The sequence below is a fragment of the Ranitomeya variabilis genome, chromosome 8 (genome assembly GCF_051348905.1).
Source record: "Ranitomeya variabilis isolate aRanVar5 chromosome 8, aRanVar5.hap1, whole genome shotgun sequence".
NCBI lineage: Eukaryota > Metazoa > Chordata > Amphibia > Anura > Dendrobatidae > Ranitomeya > Ranitomeya variabilis.
Genome location: NC_135239.1, coordinates 216,731,012 through 216,750,700, shown reverse-complemented (window position 1 = coordinate 216,750,700; position 19,689 = coordinate 216,731,012). Strand labels below are relative to the sequence as shown.

General features: G+C 46.5%; 1 protein-coding gene across 3 annotated transcripts in view; it reads right to left on the bottom strand.

Annotated features, from left to right (window-relative positions):
* Positions 1–4,016: 4,016 nt before the first annotated feature.
* The window catches only part of LOC143787908 (hyaluronidase-1-like), a 16,892-nt gene continuing 1,219 nt past the window's right edge, over positions 4,017–19,689 (bottom strand). For 2 of the 3 annotated variants that reach the window (XM_077277067.1, XM_077277066.1), the window contains 3 exons: positions 19,191–19,689; positions 7,445–7,534; positions 4,018–5,143 (listed from right to left, as the gene is read on the bottom strand). The exon at positions 19,191–19,689 is cut by the window's right edge and continues 490 nt beyond it. In XM_077277067.1, coding sequence (XP_077133182.1) covers positions 4,793–5,143; positions 7,445–7,534; positions 19,191–19,689 — 940 coding nt within the window. In that variant the 3' untranslated portion in view covers positions 4,018–4,792. Of the gene's footprint in view, positions 5,144–7,444; positions 7,535–19,190 lie in introns of all 3 variants that reach the window. The other variant, XM_077277068.1, reaches the window with a different exon arrangement.

Below are 19,689 nucleotides of genomic sequence, written 5' to 3'. Positions count from 1 at the left end.
ATAACCGCAGCGGTTTTGCCCTGCAGATTTATCAAATCTGCTGCGGGAGAACCCGCAGAGGACCCTCCCTACGTGTGCACATAGCCTAAAAGTGACCAATTATCAGGATTGTGCACAGTGACTACAGACAGTGTCAGGTCGGTGCCGTTATACTAATTACACTGATACCTGTGATCAGGATTGTGCTCAGTGACTACAGACAGTGTCAGGTCGGTGCCGTTATACTAATTACACTGATACCTGTGATCAGGATTGTGCTCAGTGACTACAGACAGTGTCAGGTCGGTGCCGTTATACTAATTACACTGATACCTGTGATCAGCATTGTGCTCAGTGACTACAGACAGTGTCAGGTCGGCGCCGTTATACTGATTACACTGATACCTGTGATCAGGATTGTGCTCAGTGACTACAGTGTCAGATCGGTGCCGTTATACTGATTACACTGATACCTGTGATCAGGATTGTGCTCAGTGACTACAGACAGTGTCAGGTCGGTGCCGTTATACTGATTACACTGATACCTGTGATCAGGATTGTGCTCAGTGACTACAGACTGTCAGGTCGGTGCCGTTATACTGATTACACCGATACCTGTGATCAGGATTGTGCTCAGTGACTACAGACAGTGTCAGGTTGGTGCCGTTATACTGATTACACTGATACCTGTGATCAGGATTGTGCTCAGTGACTACAGACAGTGTCAGGTCGGTGCCGTTATACTGATTACACTGATACCTGTGATCAGGATTGTGCTCAGTGACTACAGACAGTGTCAGGTTGGTGCCGTTATACTGATTACACTGATACCTGTGATCAGGATTGTGCTCAGTGACTACTGACAGTGTCAGGTCGGTGCCGTTATACTGATTACACTGATACCTGTGATCAGGATTGTGCTCAGTGACTACAGACAGTGTCAGGTCGGTGCCGTTATACTGATTACACTGATACCTGTGATCAGGATTGTGCTCAGTGACTACAGACAGTGTCAGGTCGGTGCCGTTATACTGATTACACTGATACCTGTGATCAGGATTGTGCTCAGTGACTACAGACAGTGTCAGGTCGGTGCCGTTATACTGATTACACTGATACCTGTGATCAGGATTGTGCTCAGTGACTACAGACAGTGTCAGGTCGGTGCCGTTATACTGATTACACTGATACCTGTGATCAGGATTGTGCTCAGTGACTACAGACAGTGTCAGGTTGGTGCCGTTATACTGATTACACTGATACCTGTGATCAGGACTGTGCTCAGTGACTACTGACAGTGTCAGGTCGGTGCCGTTATACTGATTACACTGATACCTGTGATCAGGATTGTGCTCAGTGACTACAGACAGTGTCAGGTCGGTGCCGTTATACTGATTACACTGATACCTGTGATCAGGATTGTGCTCAGTGACTACAGACAGTGTCAGGTCGGTGCCGTTATACTGATTACACTGATACCTGTGATCAGGATTGTGCTCAGTGACTACAGACAGTGTCAGGTCGGTGCCGTTATACTGATTACACTGATACCTGTGATCAGGATTGTGCTCAGTGACTAGTGTCAGGTCGGTGCCGTTATACTGATTACACTGATACCTGTGATCAGGATTCTGCTAAGTGACTACAGTGTCAGGTCTGTGCCGTTATACTGATTACACTGATACCTGTGATCAGGATTGTGCTCAGTGACTACAGACAGTGTCAGGTCGGTGCCGTTATACTGATTACACTGATACCTGTGATCAGGATTGTGCTCAGTGACTACAGACAGTGTCAGGTCGGTGCCGTTATACTGATTACACTGATATCTGTTATCAGGATTGTGCTCAGTGACTACAGACAGTGTCAGGTCGGCGCCGTTATACTGATTACACTGATACCTGTGATCAGGATTGTGCTCAGTGACTACAGACAGTGTCAGGTCGGTGCCGTTATACTGATTACACTGATACCTGTGATCAGGATTGTGCTCAGTGACTACAGACAGTGTCAGGTCGGTGCCGTTATACTGATTACACTGATACCTGTGATCAGGATTGTGCTCAGTGACTAGTGTCAGGTCGGTGCCGTTATACTGATTACACTGATACCTGTGATCAGGATTGTGCTCAGTGACTACAGACAGTGTCAGGTCGGTGCCGTTATACTGATTACACTGATACCTGTGATCAGGATTGTGCTCAGTGACTACAGACAGTGTCAGGTCGGTGCCTTTATACTGATTACACTGATACCTGTGATCAGGATTGTGCTCAGTGACTACAGACAGTGTCAGGTCGGTGCCGTTATACTGATTACAGAAACACTCCAAATCCTTGTGCTGGGAACTTGGCCCGATGGTTGGCGCTGTATTATGGCGCCTGCAGACATTTTTCGCTCTTGTCTCCTTCTTGCTGAGCATTTATCACCTGTCATATAATCACCATCAGGACATTGCGCAGTACGAGAAGAACCGGCCCTGCTGCCTGCTCCGAATTTCAGCACAATTCCTGCCGTGCAGATCATAACTCATGTATGGAGGAGACAACACCAGAACCTTGCTGCTCCTCATACACGGAGGGGTCCAGGACATTAGATTGTCAGCTCTTGTGCGGGTCTCTCATGGCCTCATTGTAAACCCACAACTGTCATAAATGACTGCAGGGACGGGCGCTGTCATAAGCAGGTGGACCAGGGTTGTCAGCTGCAGGTCCTAATACTATCACACCTCCAGAATGTGACCTGAGTGCAGCGTTTCCCTGAGGAGAACTCATGGCCTCCAGACAAGAGCGTTCCGTAAAAGTCACCAAACCAGACAAGAACGTGGAGTAATGTCACACTACAAAATCAGGGCATCGAGTAACATGGACAGATTGCAGAACACAGCAGCTTCAGGGCAATTGTAATTATTGCCATTTACATTTATCTAAAATGCCATGCAAATCGGCCCCATCCAGCATCAGGAACGCGATTTCATCACGTGCAAAACCAAATTTGTGCTGTCCATTTTATTTTGCCCTTGATCTTTCTTTTATATTGGTAAAAAGCCCCTCTTATAACGCTCCAGTACTGATATAACCCCAGACATTACACCATATGTGACTGATATCAGCCTCTTATAACGCTCCAGTACTGATATAACCTCCAGACATTACACCATATGTGAGTGATATCAGCCCCTCTTATAACGCTCCAGTACTGATATAACCTCCAGACATTACACCATATGTGACTGATATCAGCCCCTCTTATAACGCTCCAGTGCTGATATAACCTCCAAACATTACACCATATGTGAGTGATATCAGCCCCTCTTATAACGCTCCAGTACTGATATAACCTCCAAACATTACACCATATGTGACTGATATCAGCCCCTCTTATAACGCTCCAGTACTGATATAACCTCCAGACATTACACCATATGTGACTGATATCAGCCCCTCTTATAACGCTCCAGTACTGATATAACCTGCAGACAATACATAATATATGACTGATATCAGCCTCTTATAACGCTCCAGTGCTGATATAACCCCCAGACATTACATCACATGTGACTGATATCAGCCCCTCTTATAACGCTCCAGTACTGATATAACCTCCAGACATTACACCATATGTGACTGATATCAGCCCCTCTTATAACGCTCCAGTACTGATATAACCCCAGACATTACACCATATGTGACTAATATCAGCCCCTCTTATAACGCTCCAGTACTGATATAACCCCAGACATTACATCATATGTGACTGATATCAGCCCCTCTTATAACGCTCCAGTACTGATATAACCTGCAGACAATACATAATATATGACTGATATCAGCCCCTCTTATAACGCTCCAGTACTGATATAACCCCCAGACATTACATCATATGTGACTGATATCAGCCCCTCTTATAACGCTCCAGTACTGATATAACCTGCAGACAATACATAATATATGACTGATATCAGCCCCTCTTATAACGCTCCAGTACTGATATAACCCCCAGACATTACATCATATGTGACTGATATCAGCCCCTCTTATAACGCTCCAGTACTGATATAACCCCCAGACATTACATCATATGTGCCTGATATCAGCCCCTCTTATAACGCTCCAGTACTGATATAACCTCCAGACATTACACCATATGTGACTGATATCAGCCCCTCTTATAACGCTCCAGTACTGATATAATTCTCGGGGTGTTGCCGATGCTGTACTTTGGGGGACGGACTTTATTCTTGGCTTCTGCCCTCGCGGTTCGGGCGGTGCGTTTGGACTTGTATGACATCACTAGTTGTGGGAGGGGCTGTGACAACCTGCGGCCAATCAGATCTGGATTCAGCGTTTATTATATTGTTTATTTTGTTACACTTTTGGGGGATGAGATGTAAAGAATAGTTGTAGATTCTGTGGGTCTGATGGCGGCTGCTCCGTTCTCTGCGCCGCGGCTTCGTCGTCATTTGTGTCTAATTTTTATTGTCTTCGGAGATTGTGGGAAATTAAAATGTAAATGAAAACAAAGCGGATAATTATCTGGAAAATATGAAATACCATCCCCCCCATTATAGCTGTAACTATGGAAGGCTGTGACCAATCACAGGGCCCGGGAGAGGTATGCCCCTTCTTCCACCATGAACATTACCCCCTCCCCCGCAGTCGCATGTGGAGGGTTGCTACATTGTCACAGCTCCTTGTTGCTACATGACAATTATTGTCTCAGACCAGCAAATGATTGTTGGCTCCACCCATTTATGACATGTATCTATGTAGTCATATGACCACTATGCCCCTCCCATGCAGTGCATGATGCATCATGGGACGCCAAAGATGTTCGCCTCATTCTCCCAAGTACTAACGCTCGTCCTCTGTGAGCAGTCTCTGCCGCGCCATCCCGTGTAGCATCGACACTGGAACTGGGGCCACACGGCATCCATGTCATGGCGCCTTCTGTAGACCACGTAGCCTTTTCCCTGAGGGTCCTTCTCAATAGTGAAGATTCTGGGGTCCAGGTGCAGGTGGTCATCGAAATCCAAGCGTCTGCGCACACAGCGTCCATTCCCGGAGCACCGGCCTCTGCTGCACATCGATACGGCAATGGTGACATTCTTCAGGTAGCGGCCCAGAGTTTCGTCTACGTACGACTGCAAAGCCAGACAGGAATCCTGCAAACGGCAGCACATGAGGTCACAGCGGGCGAGAAGCCCCCAATCACCAGCTCCATCATGGAAGGTGAGAAGCCCCAATCACAAGTCCCATCATGGAAGGTGAGAAGCCCCAATCACCAGTCCCATCATGGAAGGTGAGAAGCTTCCAAATCACCAGCCCCATCATGGAAGGTGAGAAGCCCCCAATCACCAGCCCCATCATGGAAGGTGAGAAGCCTCCAATCACCAGCTCCATCATGGAAGGTGAGAAGCCCCAATCACCAGCCCCATCATGGAAGGTGAGAAGCCTCCAATCACCAGTCCCATCATGGAAGGTGAGAAGCTTCCAAATCACCAGCCCCATCATGGAAGGTGAGAAGCCCCCAATCACCAACCCCATCATGGAAGGTGAGAAGCTTCCAAATCACCAGCCCCATCATGGAAGGTGAAAAGCCCCAATCACCAGCTCCATCATGGAAGGTGAGAAGCCCCCAATCACCAGCCCCATCATGGAAGGTGAGAAGCCTCCAATCACCAGCTCCATCATGGAAGGTGAGAAGCCCCAATCACCAGCCCCATCATGGAAGGTGAGAAGCCTCCAATCACCAGCTCCATCATGGAAGGTGAGAAGCCCCAATCACCAGCCCCATCATGGAAGGTGAGAAGCCTCCAAATCACCAGCCCCATCATGGAAGGTGAGAAGCCCCCAAATCACCAGCCCCATCATGGAAGGTGAGAAGCTTCCAAATCACCAGCCCCATCATGGAAGGTGAGAAGCCCCCAATCACCAACCCCATCATGGAAGGTGAGAAGCTTCCAAATCACCAGCTCCATCATGGAAGGTGAGAAGCTTCCAAATCAACAGCCCCATCATGGAAGGTGAGAAGCCCCAATCACCAGCCCCATCATGGAAGGTGAGAAGCCCCAATCACCAGCCCCATTATGGAAGGTGAGAAGCCCCCAAATCACCATGGAAGGTGAGAAGCCCCATCATGGAAGGTGAAAAGCCCCCATTCACGAGCTCCATCATGGAAGGTGAGAAGACCCCAATCACCAGCCCCATCATGGAAGGTGAGAAGCCCCCAAATCACCAGCTCCATCATGATAGGTGAGAAGGCCCCAATCACGAGCTCCATCATGGAAAGTGAGAAGCCCCCAAATCACCAGCTCCATCATGACGGGTGAGAAGCCCCCAAATCACCAGCCCCATCATGGAAGGTTGAAGCCTCCAAATCGCCAGCCCCATCATGGAAGGAGAGAAGCCCCCAATCACCAGCCCCATCATGGAAGGTGAGAAGCTCCAATCACCAGCCCCATCATGGAAGGTGAAAAGCCCCCAAACCACCATCCCCATCATAATGGGTGAGAAGCCCTCAATCACCAGTCCCATTTTGGAAGGTATGAAGCCCCAAATCACCAGCCCCATCATGACGATTGAGTAGTCCCCAATCACCAGCTCCATCATGGAAGATGAGAAGCCCCCAATCACCAGCCCCATCATGACGATTGAGTAGTCTCCAATCACCAGCTCCTTCATGGAAGGAGAAAAGACCCCAATTACCAGCCCCATTGTGGAAGGAAAAAAGCCCCCATTCACGAGCTCCATCATGGAAGGTGAGAAGCCCTTAATCATCAGCTCCATCATGGAAGGTGAGAAGCCCCCAAATCACCAGCCCCATCATGGAAGGTGAGAAGCCCCAAATCACCAGCCCCATTATGGAAGGTGAGAAGTCCCCAAATCACCAGCCCCATTATGGAAGGTGAGAAGCCCCCCTGTGACCAGACTGATCACATGACTGACATTTGGGGATCACATAGTGACTAGCAGAGTTACAGAGGGTCCCGCAGTAGCTGGGTACTGTGGTATCTGGTCTCTCTTGGGGGATACACTGTGAATCTGCAGATGTTACATCACAGAATGTCCATTTCTGGGGCGGATTTCTCCTTTTCCAAATTTTAAAGTGAAAGTGGCAGATCCACAACTTGTCCACTCGGATTCCTAAGAAATCTGCAGTGGAGAATGTGTGTGGACTTAGTGATTTTCATGACAGGAGACCTCCCCTGATGGTTTGTTACAATGTATCAGTCTGGGGCCGGCTACATAAAGCCTCGGTCAGACGTTCGTGCACAGATCGGCCGCAGGTCTCCTCACATCAACCTGACCGCCTCATAGGATTGTACAGCGTGAAGCCAGGAGACAGCGGCTGCTCCGAGCGGCCTTGTCTGAATCAGGCCTGAAGAGGATCCTTTACGCAGTTGTAGCAAACCCTCAGCTGTGAGCAGCGCAAGGGCCGGTCAGCTAGAAAGCATGATCATCACCTTGCTGGAGCTGTAGTCCGAGTTCCCCCATAAGATGACTCCAGTGGCCCCCAGAGCTGCGCTCTGTCCGATCGTCTGGATGAGATCGTCCTGCAGGAGAACAAACAACATGGAGGTTGATCTGTGGTAGCAAGATAGGATTAGATACAGCTCAGCAGTCAGTATCACACAGGATAGGATTAGATACACGGCTCAGCAGTCAGTATCACACAGGATAGGATAGATACACGGCTCAGCAGTCAGTATCACACAGGATAGGATTAGATACACGGCTCAGCAGTCAGTATCACACAGGATAGGATTAGATACACGGCTCAGCAGACAGTATCACACAGGATAGGATTAGATACACAGCTCAGCAGACAGTATCACACAGGATAGGATTAGATACACAGCTCAGCAGTCAGTATCACACAGGAGAGGATTAGATACACAGCTCAGCAGTCAGTATCACACAGGAGAGGATTAGATACACAGCTCAGCAGTCAGTATCACACAGGAGAGGATTAGATACACAGCTCAGCAGACAGTATCACACAGGATAGGATTAGATACACGGCTCAGCAGTCAGTATCACACAGGATAGGATTAGATACACAGCTCAGCAGTCAGTATCACACAGGAGAGGATTAGATACACAGCTCAGCAGTCAGTATCACACAGGAGAGGATTAGATACACAGCTCAGCAGTCAGTATCACACAGGAGAGGATTAGATACACAGCTCAGCAGTCAGTATCACACAGGAGAGGATTAGATACACAGCTCAGCAGTCAGTATCACACAGGAGAGGATTAGATACACAGCTCAGCAGTCAGTATCACACAGGAGAGGATTAGATACACAGCTCAGCAGTCAGTATCACACAGGAGAGGATTAGATACACAGCTCAGCAGTCAGTATCACACAGGAGAGGATTAAAGCATCGCATTAGCTAAGCATCAATCAAAAGGCAGTTAATCCATGGCAAGGAATGGCAGGCGCGGTGCTGCATAAGGAACGCGCCTCTGACTGTGGAGCCCATATAACAAACAACATTAAAATACTATCAGTGCCCAGTTCCCCCCTCGCACCACTCCCCTTGGTGATGCACTAATTGGGATGCCCCAGCCGGCCAATCCTACAGGGGTTAAATCCAAACCACCGTAAGATAGGAAATCACCAGAGATTACCACAGCATTAGGATTAATAACATGCCTTTATTTAAATGTATTGGCAATACATATAAAAAATAATAATAAAAATATTTCATACAAAAGATTATTAATTAATAACAAAAAAACGCAGGTAAAATACAATATAATATATGGTACCCAAGGATCCCCAAATATACAGGTAGCAACCCCCTAAAATTAAAGATTGCCTTTACTCGCTGTGTTTCTCATAAAAAAGAAATATATCCAAGATTATATTATATAAATTAAAAAATGTGAGAAATAAATATGTGTCAGAAATTTATAATTAAAAAACCGTGCCAAAATCACATACAAAATATAACAAATCTTCACTAAACAACCGTGGTAATAAAAAAATTGATCAATATAAGAAATATATATAAAAATTAATCATATAAAGTGATAGCAGCGTATTTTATATAAAGTGTCTAAGTGCATAGAGTGATAATAATACAGCGAGGTAAATCGGGGTTACTTATTGCATATAAAGTGTCCTAGTATACAAAATGATATTATATCAGGGTGGCTATGATTATATTCATTGCATCTATATTTGCCCAATAGCAGTGGTGACTCATGGATTAATCACCATACAGGTCCTTCTCAAAAAATTAGCATATAGTGTTAAATTTCATTATTTACCATAATGTAATGATTACAATTAAACTTTCATATATTATAGATTCATTATCCACCAACTGAAATTTGTCAGGTCTTTTATTGTTTTAATACTGATGATTTTGGCCTACAACTCCTGATAACCCAAAAAACCTGTCTCAATAAATTAGCATATCAAGAAAAGGTTCTCTAAATGACCTATTACCCTAATCTTCTGAATCAACTAATTAACTCTAAACACATGCAAAAGATACCCGAGGCTTTTAAAAACTCCCTGCCTGGTTCATTACTCAAAACCCCCATCATGGGTAAGACTAGCGACCTGACAGATGTCAAGAAGGCCATCATTGACACCCTCAAGCAAGAGGGTAAGACCCAGAAAGAAATTTCTCAACAAATAGGCTGTTCCCAGAGTGCTGTATCAAGGCACCTCAATGGTAAGTCTGTTGGAAGGAAACAATGTGGCAGAAAACGCTGTACAACGAGAAGAGGTGACCGGAACCTGAGGAAGATTGTGGAGAAGGACCGATTCCAGACCTTGGGGAACCTGAGGAAGCAGTGGACTGAGTCTGGTGTGGAAACATCCAGAGCCACCGTGCACAGGCGTGTGCAGGAAATGGGCTACAGGTGCCGCATTCCCCAGGTAAACAGCGGCAGAAGCGCCTGACCTGGGCTACAGAGAAGCAGCACTGGACTGTTGCTAAGTGGTCCCAAGTACTTTTTTCTGATGAAAGCAAATTTTGCATGTCATTCGGAAATCAAGGTGCCAGAGTCTGGAGGAAGACTGGGGAGAAGGAAATGCCAAAATGCCTGAAGTCCAGTGTCAAGTACCCACAGTCAGTGATGGTGTGGGGTGCCATGTCAGCTGCTGGTGTTGGTCCACTGTGTTTCATCAAGGGCAGGGTCAATGCAGCTAGCTATCAGGAGATTTTGGAGCACTTCATGCTTCCATCGGCTGAAATGCTTTATGGAGATGAAGATTTCATTTTTCGGCACGACCTGGCACCTGCTCACAGTGCCAAAACCACTGGTAAATGGTTTACTGACCATGGTATTACTGTGCTCAATTGGCCTGCCAACTCTCCTGACCTGAACCCCATAGAGAATCTGTGGGATATTGTGAAGAGAAAGTTGAGAGACGCAAGACCCAACACTCTGGATGAGCTTAAGGCCGCTATTGAAGCATCCTGGGCCTCCATAACATCTCAGCAGTGTCACAGGCTGATTGCCTCCATGCCACGCCGCATTGAAGCAGTCATTTCTGCCAAAGGATTCCCGACCAAGTATTGAGTGCATAACTGAACATTATTATTTGATGGTTTTTTTGTTTGTTATTAAAAAACACTTTTATTTGATTGGACGGTTGAAATATGCTAATTTATTGAGACAGGTTTTTTGGGTTATCAGGAGTTGTAGGCCAAAATCATCAGTATTAAAACAATAAAAGACCTGACAAATTTCAGTTGGTGGATAATGAATCTATAATATATGAAAGTTTAATTGTAATCATTACATTATGGTAAATAATGAAATTTAACACTATATGCTAATTTTTTGAGAAGGACCTGTATATACTAACAGTACACCAAATGTCTATGTGTCCATTTATATATTTTAGTGGCTAGATGGAACCACCATAAAGTGAACTCCCATAGACCAGCTAGTTAGAAATTGGGCAGCACGGCACCACCGTAAATAAGTTATAAACTACCTGTAATGAGGATTGGGTCCAGGACCTGCGTGCGCCCGACGCGCGTTTCGGATATCTTTCCTTCGTCAGGAAGGACTATGGGAGTTCACTTTATGGTGGTTCCATCTAGCCACTAAAATATATAAATGGACACACAGACATTTGGTGTACTGTTAGTATATATGGTGATTAATCCATGAGTCACCACTGCTATTGGGCAAATATAGATGCAATGAATATAATCATAGCCACCCTGATATAATATCATTTTGTATACTAGGACACTTTATATGCAATAAGTAACCCCGATTTACCTCGCTGTATTATTATCACTCTATGCACTTAGACACTTTATATAAAATACGCTGCTATCACTTTATATGATTAATTTTTATATATATTTCTTATATTGATCAATTTTTTTATTACCACGGTTGTTTAGTGAAGATTTGTTATATTTTGTATGTGATTTTGGCACGGTTTTTTAATTATAAATTTCTGACACATATTTATTTCTCACATTTTTTAATTTATATAATATAATCTTGGATATATTTCTTTTTTATGAGAAACACAGCGAGTAAAGGCAATCTTTAATTTTAGGGGGTTGCTACCTGTATATTTGGGGATCCTTGGGTACCATATATTATATTGTATTTTACCTGCGTTTTTTTGTTATTAATTAATAATCTTTTGTATGAAATATTTTTATTATTATTTTTTATATGTATTGCCAATACATTTAAATAAAGGCATGTTATTAATCCTAATGCTGTGGTAATCTCTGGTGATTTCCTATCTTACGGTGGTTTGGTGGTTTAGTCCCTTTCATCAGTGGTTTACACTGAAGCTCTCACAGTGCACCCTGACCATACAAGACACATTACGTCACATTTTATCCTATTTTAGGTTTGATTTATGGTTTATATAGGTGCTTATTGTGTGTTTCTTAATTTAAGGGGTTAAATCCAGGTGTCCGTGCCAGATGTAAATTTGTAAATTATATTATTAAAAAAAGATGTGTATATATGTGTATATATAACTAACCATTCTTAACTTTACGAAGTCACAGCGGAAGAAGCGGAGGAGGGCAAAGGTTCGTAACTGCTCGTTGGGCCAACTCGCCTGGCGATCGTGGACAGGAGCTTGGCGCGAGCCGCCCATTACGAAATGTAATTGCCTTTTCTCTGCTGATGTAATTAATAAACTGTGACCGACCTGTTCAACCCACCTAAGACTGTGTGTTTCCTTACGGGATTGGAGGGAGGGGGGAAGGCACTGGTTACGACACCCAGGTCTCCACAGTCTTAGGGCTGTCCCACACGTCCAGATAATTCCGGTACCGGAATAAATCGGTACCGGAGTTATCCGTGTCCGTGTGCCTGGGAACTCACGGAGGCCATACGTGCGGCACACGTGTGCCGCCCGTATGGCGAGTGGGTACCACACGGAGCGTGTGGTACCCACTCTGCATGGTGCTGAAGCTGCGATTCATATCTTCCCTGCAGCAACGTTTGCTATAGAGAAAATATGAAGAATAGTGTTTAAAATAAAGATCCATGTGTCCGCCGCCCCCCCACCCCCTGTGCGCCCCCCCGCTGGTCAGAAAATACTTACCCGCTCCCTCGCTGCTTCCTGGTCTGGCCGCGGCTTCTCCTGCATGCGGTCACGTGGGGCCGATCATTTACAGTCATGAATATGTGGCTCCACCTCCCATAGGGGCGGAGCCGACTATTCATGATTGTAAATGATCGGCCCCACGTGACCGCATACAGTAGGAGGCGCGGCCAGACCAGGAAGGAGCGAGGGAGCGGGTAAGTATTTTCTGACCAGCGGGGGGGCGCACAGGGGGTGGGGGGGCGGCGGACACCTAAATCTTTATTTTTAACACTATTCTTCATATTTTCTCTATAGCAAACGCTGCTACAGGGAAGATATGAATACCGGCTTCAGCACCATGTGGGGGGGACAGCGCTTACTGTAGCGCTGTCTCCTGCACGCACACGGACCACAGACGGAGAATGTCCGTGTGAGGTCCGTGTTTTACGCGGACCCATTGACTCTATTGGGTCCGTGTAATCCGTGCGCTCCCACGAACACTGACATGTCTCCGTGTTTGGCACACGGAGACACGGTCCGCAAAAAATCAATGACATCTGCACAGATGCATTGATTTTTATGGGTCTACGTGTGTCAGTGTCTCCGGTACGGGAGGAAACTGTCACCTCACGTACCGGAATCACTGACGTGTGAAACCGGCCTTAACATCCATCTTCTCTCTTCACACAGGTAATTATGTCATTCAACCTCTGAACTGAACTACAACATGTATTTTCATAATCATATCATTCAACTCCTTTGCTAGAATTCATCAGTTACCTGGTTCCCAGTACTTAGGCTATGTGCACACGTTCAGGTTTTTTCGCGGTTTTTTTCACGATAAAAACGCTATGAAAACTCATTAAAAACACATATATTATGCATCCTATCATTTAGAATGCATTCTGCATGTTTTGTGCACATGGTGCGCTTTTTCCGCGAAAAAAAAACGCATTGCGGTAAAAAAAGCAGCATGTTCATTAATTTTGCAGATGTTCCGCGTTTTTCCCACAATTGGGAAAAAGACGCACAAAAAACGCGAAAAAAACGCATGCGGTTTTCTGGCAGAAATGTCCCGTTTTTGTCAGGAAAATTTCTGCAAGAAATCCTGACGTGTGACAGCTCTCCAGCGATCAAACAGCGACGCTGCAGCGATCGGCATCGTTGTCGCTATCGCTGCAGCGTCGCTTAATGTGAAGGTACCTTTACTGTTGTGGATCCAGGGGGGGGGGGATCTCTGTAGATGTTGTCTCAGGAGAGGTGCTATAGTATAGAGATGTAATCAGGACTGTGTCTCATCTTTTCCACACCAGGATGTGTTGAGCAGCTGTTGCTAATTTATAACTAACCAGCTCCCACAATCCCTCTCTCCTGTCCCTGTACTGGGGGCCTATAAATTTCGAAACATTCTAAGGGGTGCGCGCATGTGTGAGGCCGCACGCATTCAGCAAAGCATCGCATTAGCTAAGTATCAATCAAAAAGCATGGCAGTCAGGGCAGGAGTCAGGTAAACCACGCTGGGCACTCCCTTTTATCCATGTGCTTTATTGCTATCCTCCTATGTTCCCTTGCCATCCTCCCTCACCGCACCATCCCCCCTCCATCACGACTCATACACATCAGCCCCTATATACTTCCCTCTCCCATGTACAGCTCCCATGCTCTTCTCACCTTCCTGAAAAACCTCAGCCCATCTTGCCCAAACACACTGCACAAAAAACTTCTTACAATTCCAATAACTACTTGCTCTTTATCTTCTTACTCCTACTGATTTCGGGGGACATCTCCCCCAACTCTGGTCCACCATCCCCCAACCTCAACCTTACCTCACATCATAACCTTACTAATCTTATTAATATTACTTGCACTCCTTCATCTCCTTCTTTCAATTGTGCACTCTGGAATCCAGGGTCTGTATGTAACAAGCTTCCTTTCCTGCACAATTACTTTCTGAGCAACTCTGAATCTGTTGGCCCTCACTGAAACCTGGATTCAGGTTTCTGACACTGTCTCCCCTGCTGCCATTTCTCATGGTGGCTTACAATTCTCCCATTCCCCGAGACCCACAAACCGACTTGGTGGTGCAGTCGGCATATTCCTGTCCCCACAATGCACCTTCCAGGTCATCCCCCCAGTTACATTCCATCACTCTCATTCCCTTCTTTTGAAGTCCTCACTATCAGGCTCTTCCCTCCCCTCTCCCTCAGAGTAGTGGTCATATATCGGCCCCCAGGCTCGCCCACCCACTTCCTTGACCACTTCTAAGCCTGACTGCCGCACTTCATGTCATCAGAACTGCCAACCCTTATCTTGGGAGACTTCAACATCCCCATTAACAGCTCCCTTCCACATCTGCATCCCAGCTCACAGCTTTCAACCTCTGAAACACATAAAGACGGTAACACCTTTGACCTGGTCTTTGTCCAGCTCTGTTCAATCTCCTACCTAAATAACTCACCGCTTCCCCTCTCTGACCATAACATTCTCTCCTTCACGCTCACAATCCCTCGCTCACCCCAGCACACTCCTACCTACACTTTCAGAGTCCTTACACTCATCATTGTCCCCAATCTCCTCTTTTTCCTGTCCTGATCTGGCTGTACATCACTATAATTACACTCTTAGAAGCACCCTGGACCTAGTAGCACCCCTCGCCCTCAGAACCTCCCAACACAGAGTGAAACAGCCCTGGCTCACATCGCAAACTCAGCGTCTCCAGTGATGCTCTAGGTGTGCTGAACACTTATGGAGGAAAACTCGCACACCAGAAGACTTCATACACTTCAAATTTATGTTAAGAACCAATAACTCTGCCCTTCACCTCGCCAAACAGACCTACTACACCACCCTGATCTCACTATCCAACAACCCCAAGACACTTTTTGACACCTTTCCTCCCTCCTCAGGCCAAAAGCACAAGCCCCTATCACAGACATTTGTTCTGATGACCTGGCCTCCCACTTTATAGAGAAAATAGATAACATCCATCAGGAAATCCGCTCCCAACCACCAAGTGCTGTAACTCCTATCCCTCCCTGCATTTCCCCTGGCTCACTTTCCACATTTGATTACATCACAGAAGAAGAAATCTCCAGGCTCCTCTCTTATTCTCATCCGACTACATGCACTACCGACCCCATTCCCTCACATCTCCTCCATTCTCTCTCCTGTTGTCACAACTCACCTATCTACAACCTTTAATCCCTCCCTCTTCTCGGAAATTTTCCCATCCTCCTTCAAACACTCTATCGTTACTCCATTATTAAAGAAACCCGCTCTCGATCCATCCTGCACAAACAATTACAGACCAGTGCCTGGTCTCCTCCCGCCTTACCCATTGCCTCTCCACTCACTCCCTCCTAGACCCTTCACAGTCCGGCTTCCACCCCCTACATTCAACAGAAACTGCACTCATCAAAGTGACCAATGACGTGACAGCAAAACGTAACGGTGACCACTCTCTGCTCAATCTTCTCGACCTTTCTGCAGCTTTCATCACTGTTGACCATTGTCATGAACCGGGGGTGTTTGGTTGCCCCAATTCTTCCTTCAGGGATTTATTTATATCCCACTTACCAGTTCCGGTTTGGAACTTGCAGCTCTCTGGTGCCCCTCTTACCCTCAGGTCAGTCCAGGAACTGCACCTAGGTTAATTTGTGGCCAGAAAGGCTGCCTTGCTATGGTACTGGCTATTGGGCACACTGCAGCGAGGGCGATATAACTATTCCCACTCAGGCAGGAATTATAATTATCAAACGCCGTCCGTCGCTGCCAGTTTTGCCCAACCAGCTCAGAATGCTTCCCTGCCACCAGCTCCTATTACTGTAATTAATAGCAGGTCGGGAGCCAACCCAATCAGTAGTGTGATTTACTTCAGAGGACGTTGGGGGTGCGTTTTAGAGTAGGGAGAACAAGACTAGTAAATATAAAATAGCTTTTACTCCAAAAAGATTAGGCAGTGTTTGCAAAAAGTAAAAAAAATGATATTACAAGATGAGACAATTATAGTATGTACAGAACGATTACAAAATAAAAGGGATTAAAGATAAAAAAAAAAAAGCACTTACAGTTCTCTCATATCATGTCTGGCCATGCGGCTGGGGGAAGCGCAACATATTCCAATGCATCAGAGCAGATTGCAAAGTTTCTGGTAGCTGACTTCCTGGGCAAAAAAAAACCCACCTAAAATGAGGCTGAATGTCTTATACCCTTTGCTCGTGACATCACTAAGGGGCTGGATACTCCCCTTTTTTGAAAGTTATGAAATCCGGCTATTAGCCATAATTCCTGGGGAGAAGCCCATAGAAGGCAGACAAAATGATAATTTTTCTCAGCATGAAGTGGACGTTCATTTAAGTCTAAACACGATTTGGCTATGTGCCTCGGTTAAGCAGTAATCTGTTTCTCGGATACCGCTGGTACGGGAAATTAGGAAACGCACTGGTATGCAGCTCTACTGATGCACATTCCAAAAGTGTAAGATTCACACCTACACCCCTACTTGGGGTCGTCCATCTTGAATAGCTCTCATACACAAATGGAAGCACATGGCTGCAAACAAAGAACTGGTTTCTGCTAACCAACACATTCTTGAGTGAGGGGGATGAGTGGTTTAGAATTACACAGACAGAGTGAGAAGGAGAGCTATCTAGGCAGGCAGGAGGGGATGTGGGGGGAACCACAGCTGAAGCGTGTGTCTTACACAGACCTAATGGATATAGCAGAGCTCAGTGTGTGCGATATTGTAGCATCAAATACGTCATATTTCCTGGCAACCACCGTCTCCTACTCTCTAGGCTCCAGTCACTAGGCATTAAGGACACTGCTCTCTCCTGGTTCTCCTCCTATCTTTCTGAACGCTCCTTCAGTGTTCTGTTCTCCGGCTCCACTTCATCTCCTCTTCCTCTCACTGTCGGGGTACCTCAGGGCTCAGTCCTTGGCCCCCTTCTCTTCTCCCTCTACACGGCCCCAATTGGACAGACCATCAGCAGATTTGGCTTTCAGTACCATCTTTATGCTGATGACACACAACTATACACGTCAGCCCCTGACCTTCCCCCGCTGTACTACAGAACGCCACTGACTGTCTGCAGTCTCCAACATCATGTCCGCTCTCTATCTGAAGCTCAACCTCTCCAAAACTGAACTTCTTCTGCTCCCGCCTTCTACTAACCTCCCTAAATCTGACATTTCCCTCTCTGTGGGTGGCACCATAATAACACCCCGGCAGCAGGCACGCTGTGTGGTGTTATGTCTGACTCTGAACTCTCCTTCACCTCCCACATACAATCTCTTGCCCGCTCGTGCCGCTTACACCTAAAGAACATCTCTAGAATCCGCCCTTTTCTCACCATGGAGACAACAAAAACTCTCACTGTCGCCCTAATCCACTCCCGCCTGGACTACTGTAACGCTCTATTAATTGGCCTCCCCCTTACTCGACTTTCCCCTCTCCAGTCTATCCTTAATGCAGCAGCCAGGGTCGTCCATCTGGCTAATGATTATTCGGACGCGTCCGCTCTTCTCCAGTCGTTACACTGGCTGCCCATTCATTACAGGATACAATTCAAAGTACTTGTTCTCCCCCACAAAGCTCTCCACAGTGCGGCACCCCCTTACATCTCCTCCCTCATTTCTGTTTATCAGCCTACCTACTCTCTACTCTCCGCAAGTGACGTTCGACTAACCTCTGCACTAATCCGCACCTCCCACTCCTGACTCCAAGACTTCTCCCGTGCTGCGCCAATCCTCTGGAATGCTCTACCCCAAGATATTAGGACCATCCACAATTTGCATAGTTTTAGGCGCTCACTCAAAACACATTTGTTCAGAGCGGCCTATCACATTCCCTAATCAGTCATTTTATGTTTGTGTGTAGCCCATTCACTATCTCCATCCACCCCCCACCCCCTGAAGATGGCTGGACCATCATTGTAAATACATCATTGTAAATACGCACCTGTACTTTGTATCTCCCCACCTCATTGTAGATTGTAAGCTCTCACGAGCAGGAGCGGCTTATTGTGCTTTATTACTGTATTGTTAATGTTACTTATGACTGTTGTGTTCGAAATTGTTAAACTGTAAAGCGCTGCGGAATATGTTGGCGCTATATAAATAAAGATTATTATTATCATCACACAGGATAGGATTAGATACACGGCTCAGCAGACAGTATCACACAGGATAGGATTAGATACACGGCTCAGCAGTCAGTATCACACAGGATAGGATTAGATACACGGCTCAGCAGACAGTATCACACGAGATAGGATTAGATACACGGCTCAGCAGACAGTATCACACGAGATAGGATTAGATACACGGCTCAGCAGGCAGTATCACACAGGATAAGATTAGATACACGGCTCAGCAGTCAGTATCACACAGGAGAGGATTAGATACACGGCTCAGCAGATTGTATCACACAGGAGAGGATTAGATACACGGCTCAGCAGACAGTATCACACAGGATAGGATTAGATACACGGCTCAGCAGATTGTATCACACAGGATAGGATTAGATACACGGCTCAGCAGATTGTATCACACAGGATAGGATTAGATACACGGCCCAGCAGACAGAATTGCATGAGATTAGATACACCATGGCTCAGTCACACATGCTGGATTAGATGCGGTGGGTCAGAGCACATTATCCTTACCCGTGTGAGGAAGTCCATGCTGTAGGTGTACACTATGCGGGCATATGGCAGGACAGGGAGCTCTGCGCCCCCTGGCAGCCGGGCCACCCTGATGGCTTCCTCCAGGCGGTGCCTGATGTATGGCCGCACATGCTCGGAGCCCTGCAGCTCTTTTTCCAGGTAGATGTGCGGGTACAGGGCCCGGCTGATGTTCCAGAGCCAGGTCTGCTGGTCGTTCCTCTGCACCTCGTCCCGCGGACACCTCCCGCTGTACTTCTTGCTGCTGTTCTTGTATTCGAAGTTATAACATTCTGGAAATCCATAGAAGCCCCAGAGGCCTTCAGGTCTGTGTCGGCGGCAGAGCTGAAGAGTGGCCGCCATGAAGTCCTGTGCCGCTGCCTCAAATTGCCGCTTGGCCACTCTCCTCAACTTCCTGAAGGACCAATTTGGATGCCATTGGCTGAGGAGCTGGAGCGACCGCTGCTGGTAGAGGAGCATCTTCTCCCAGTTACGATCCCAC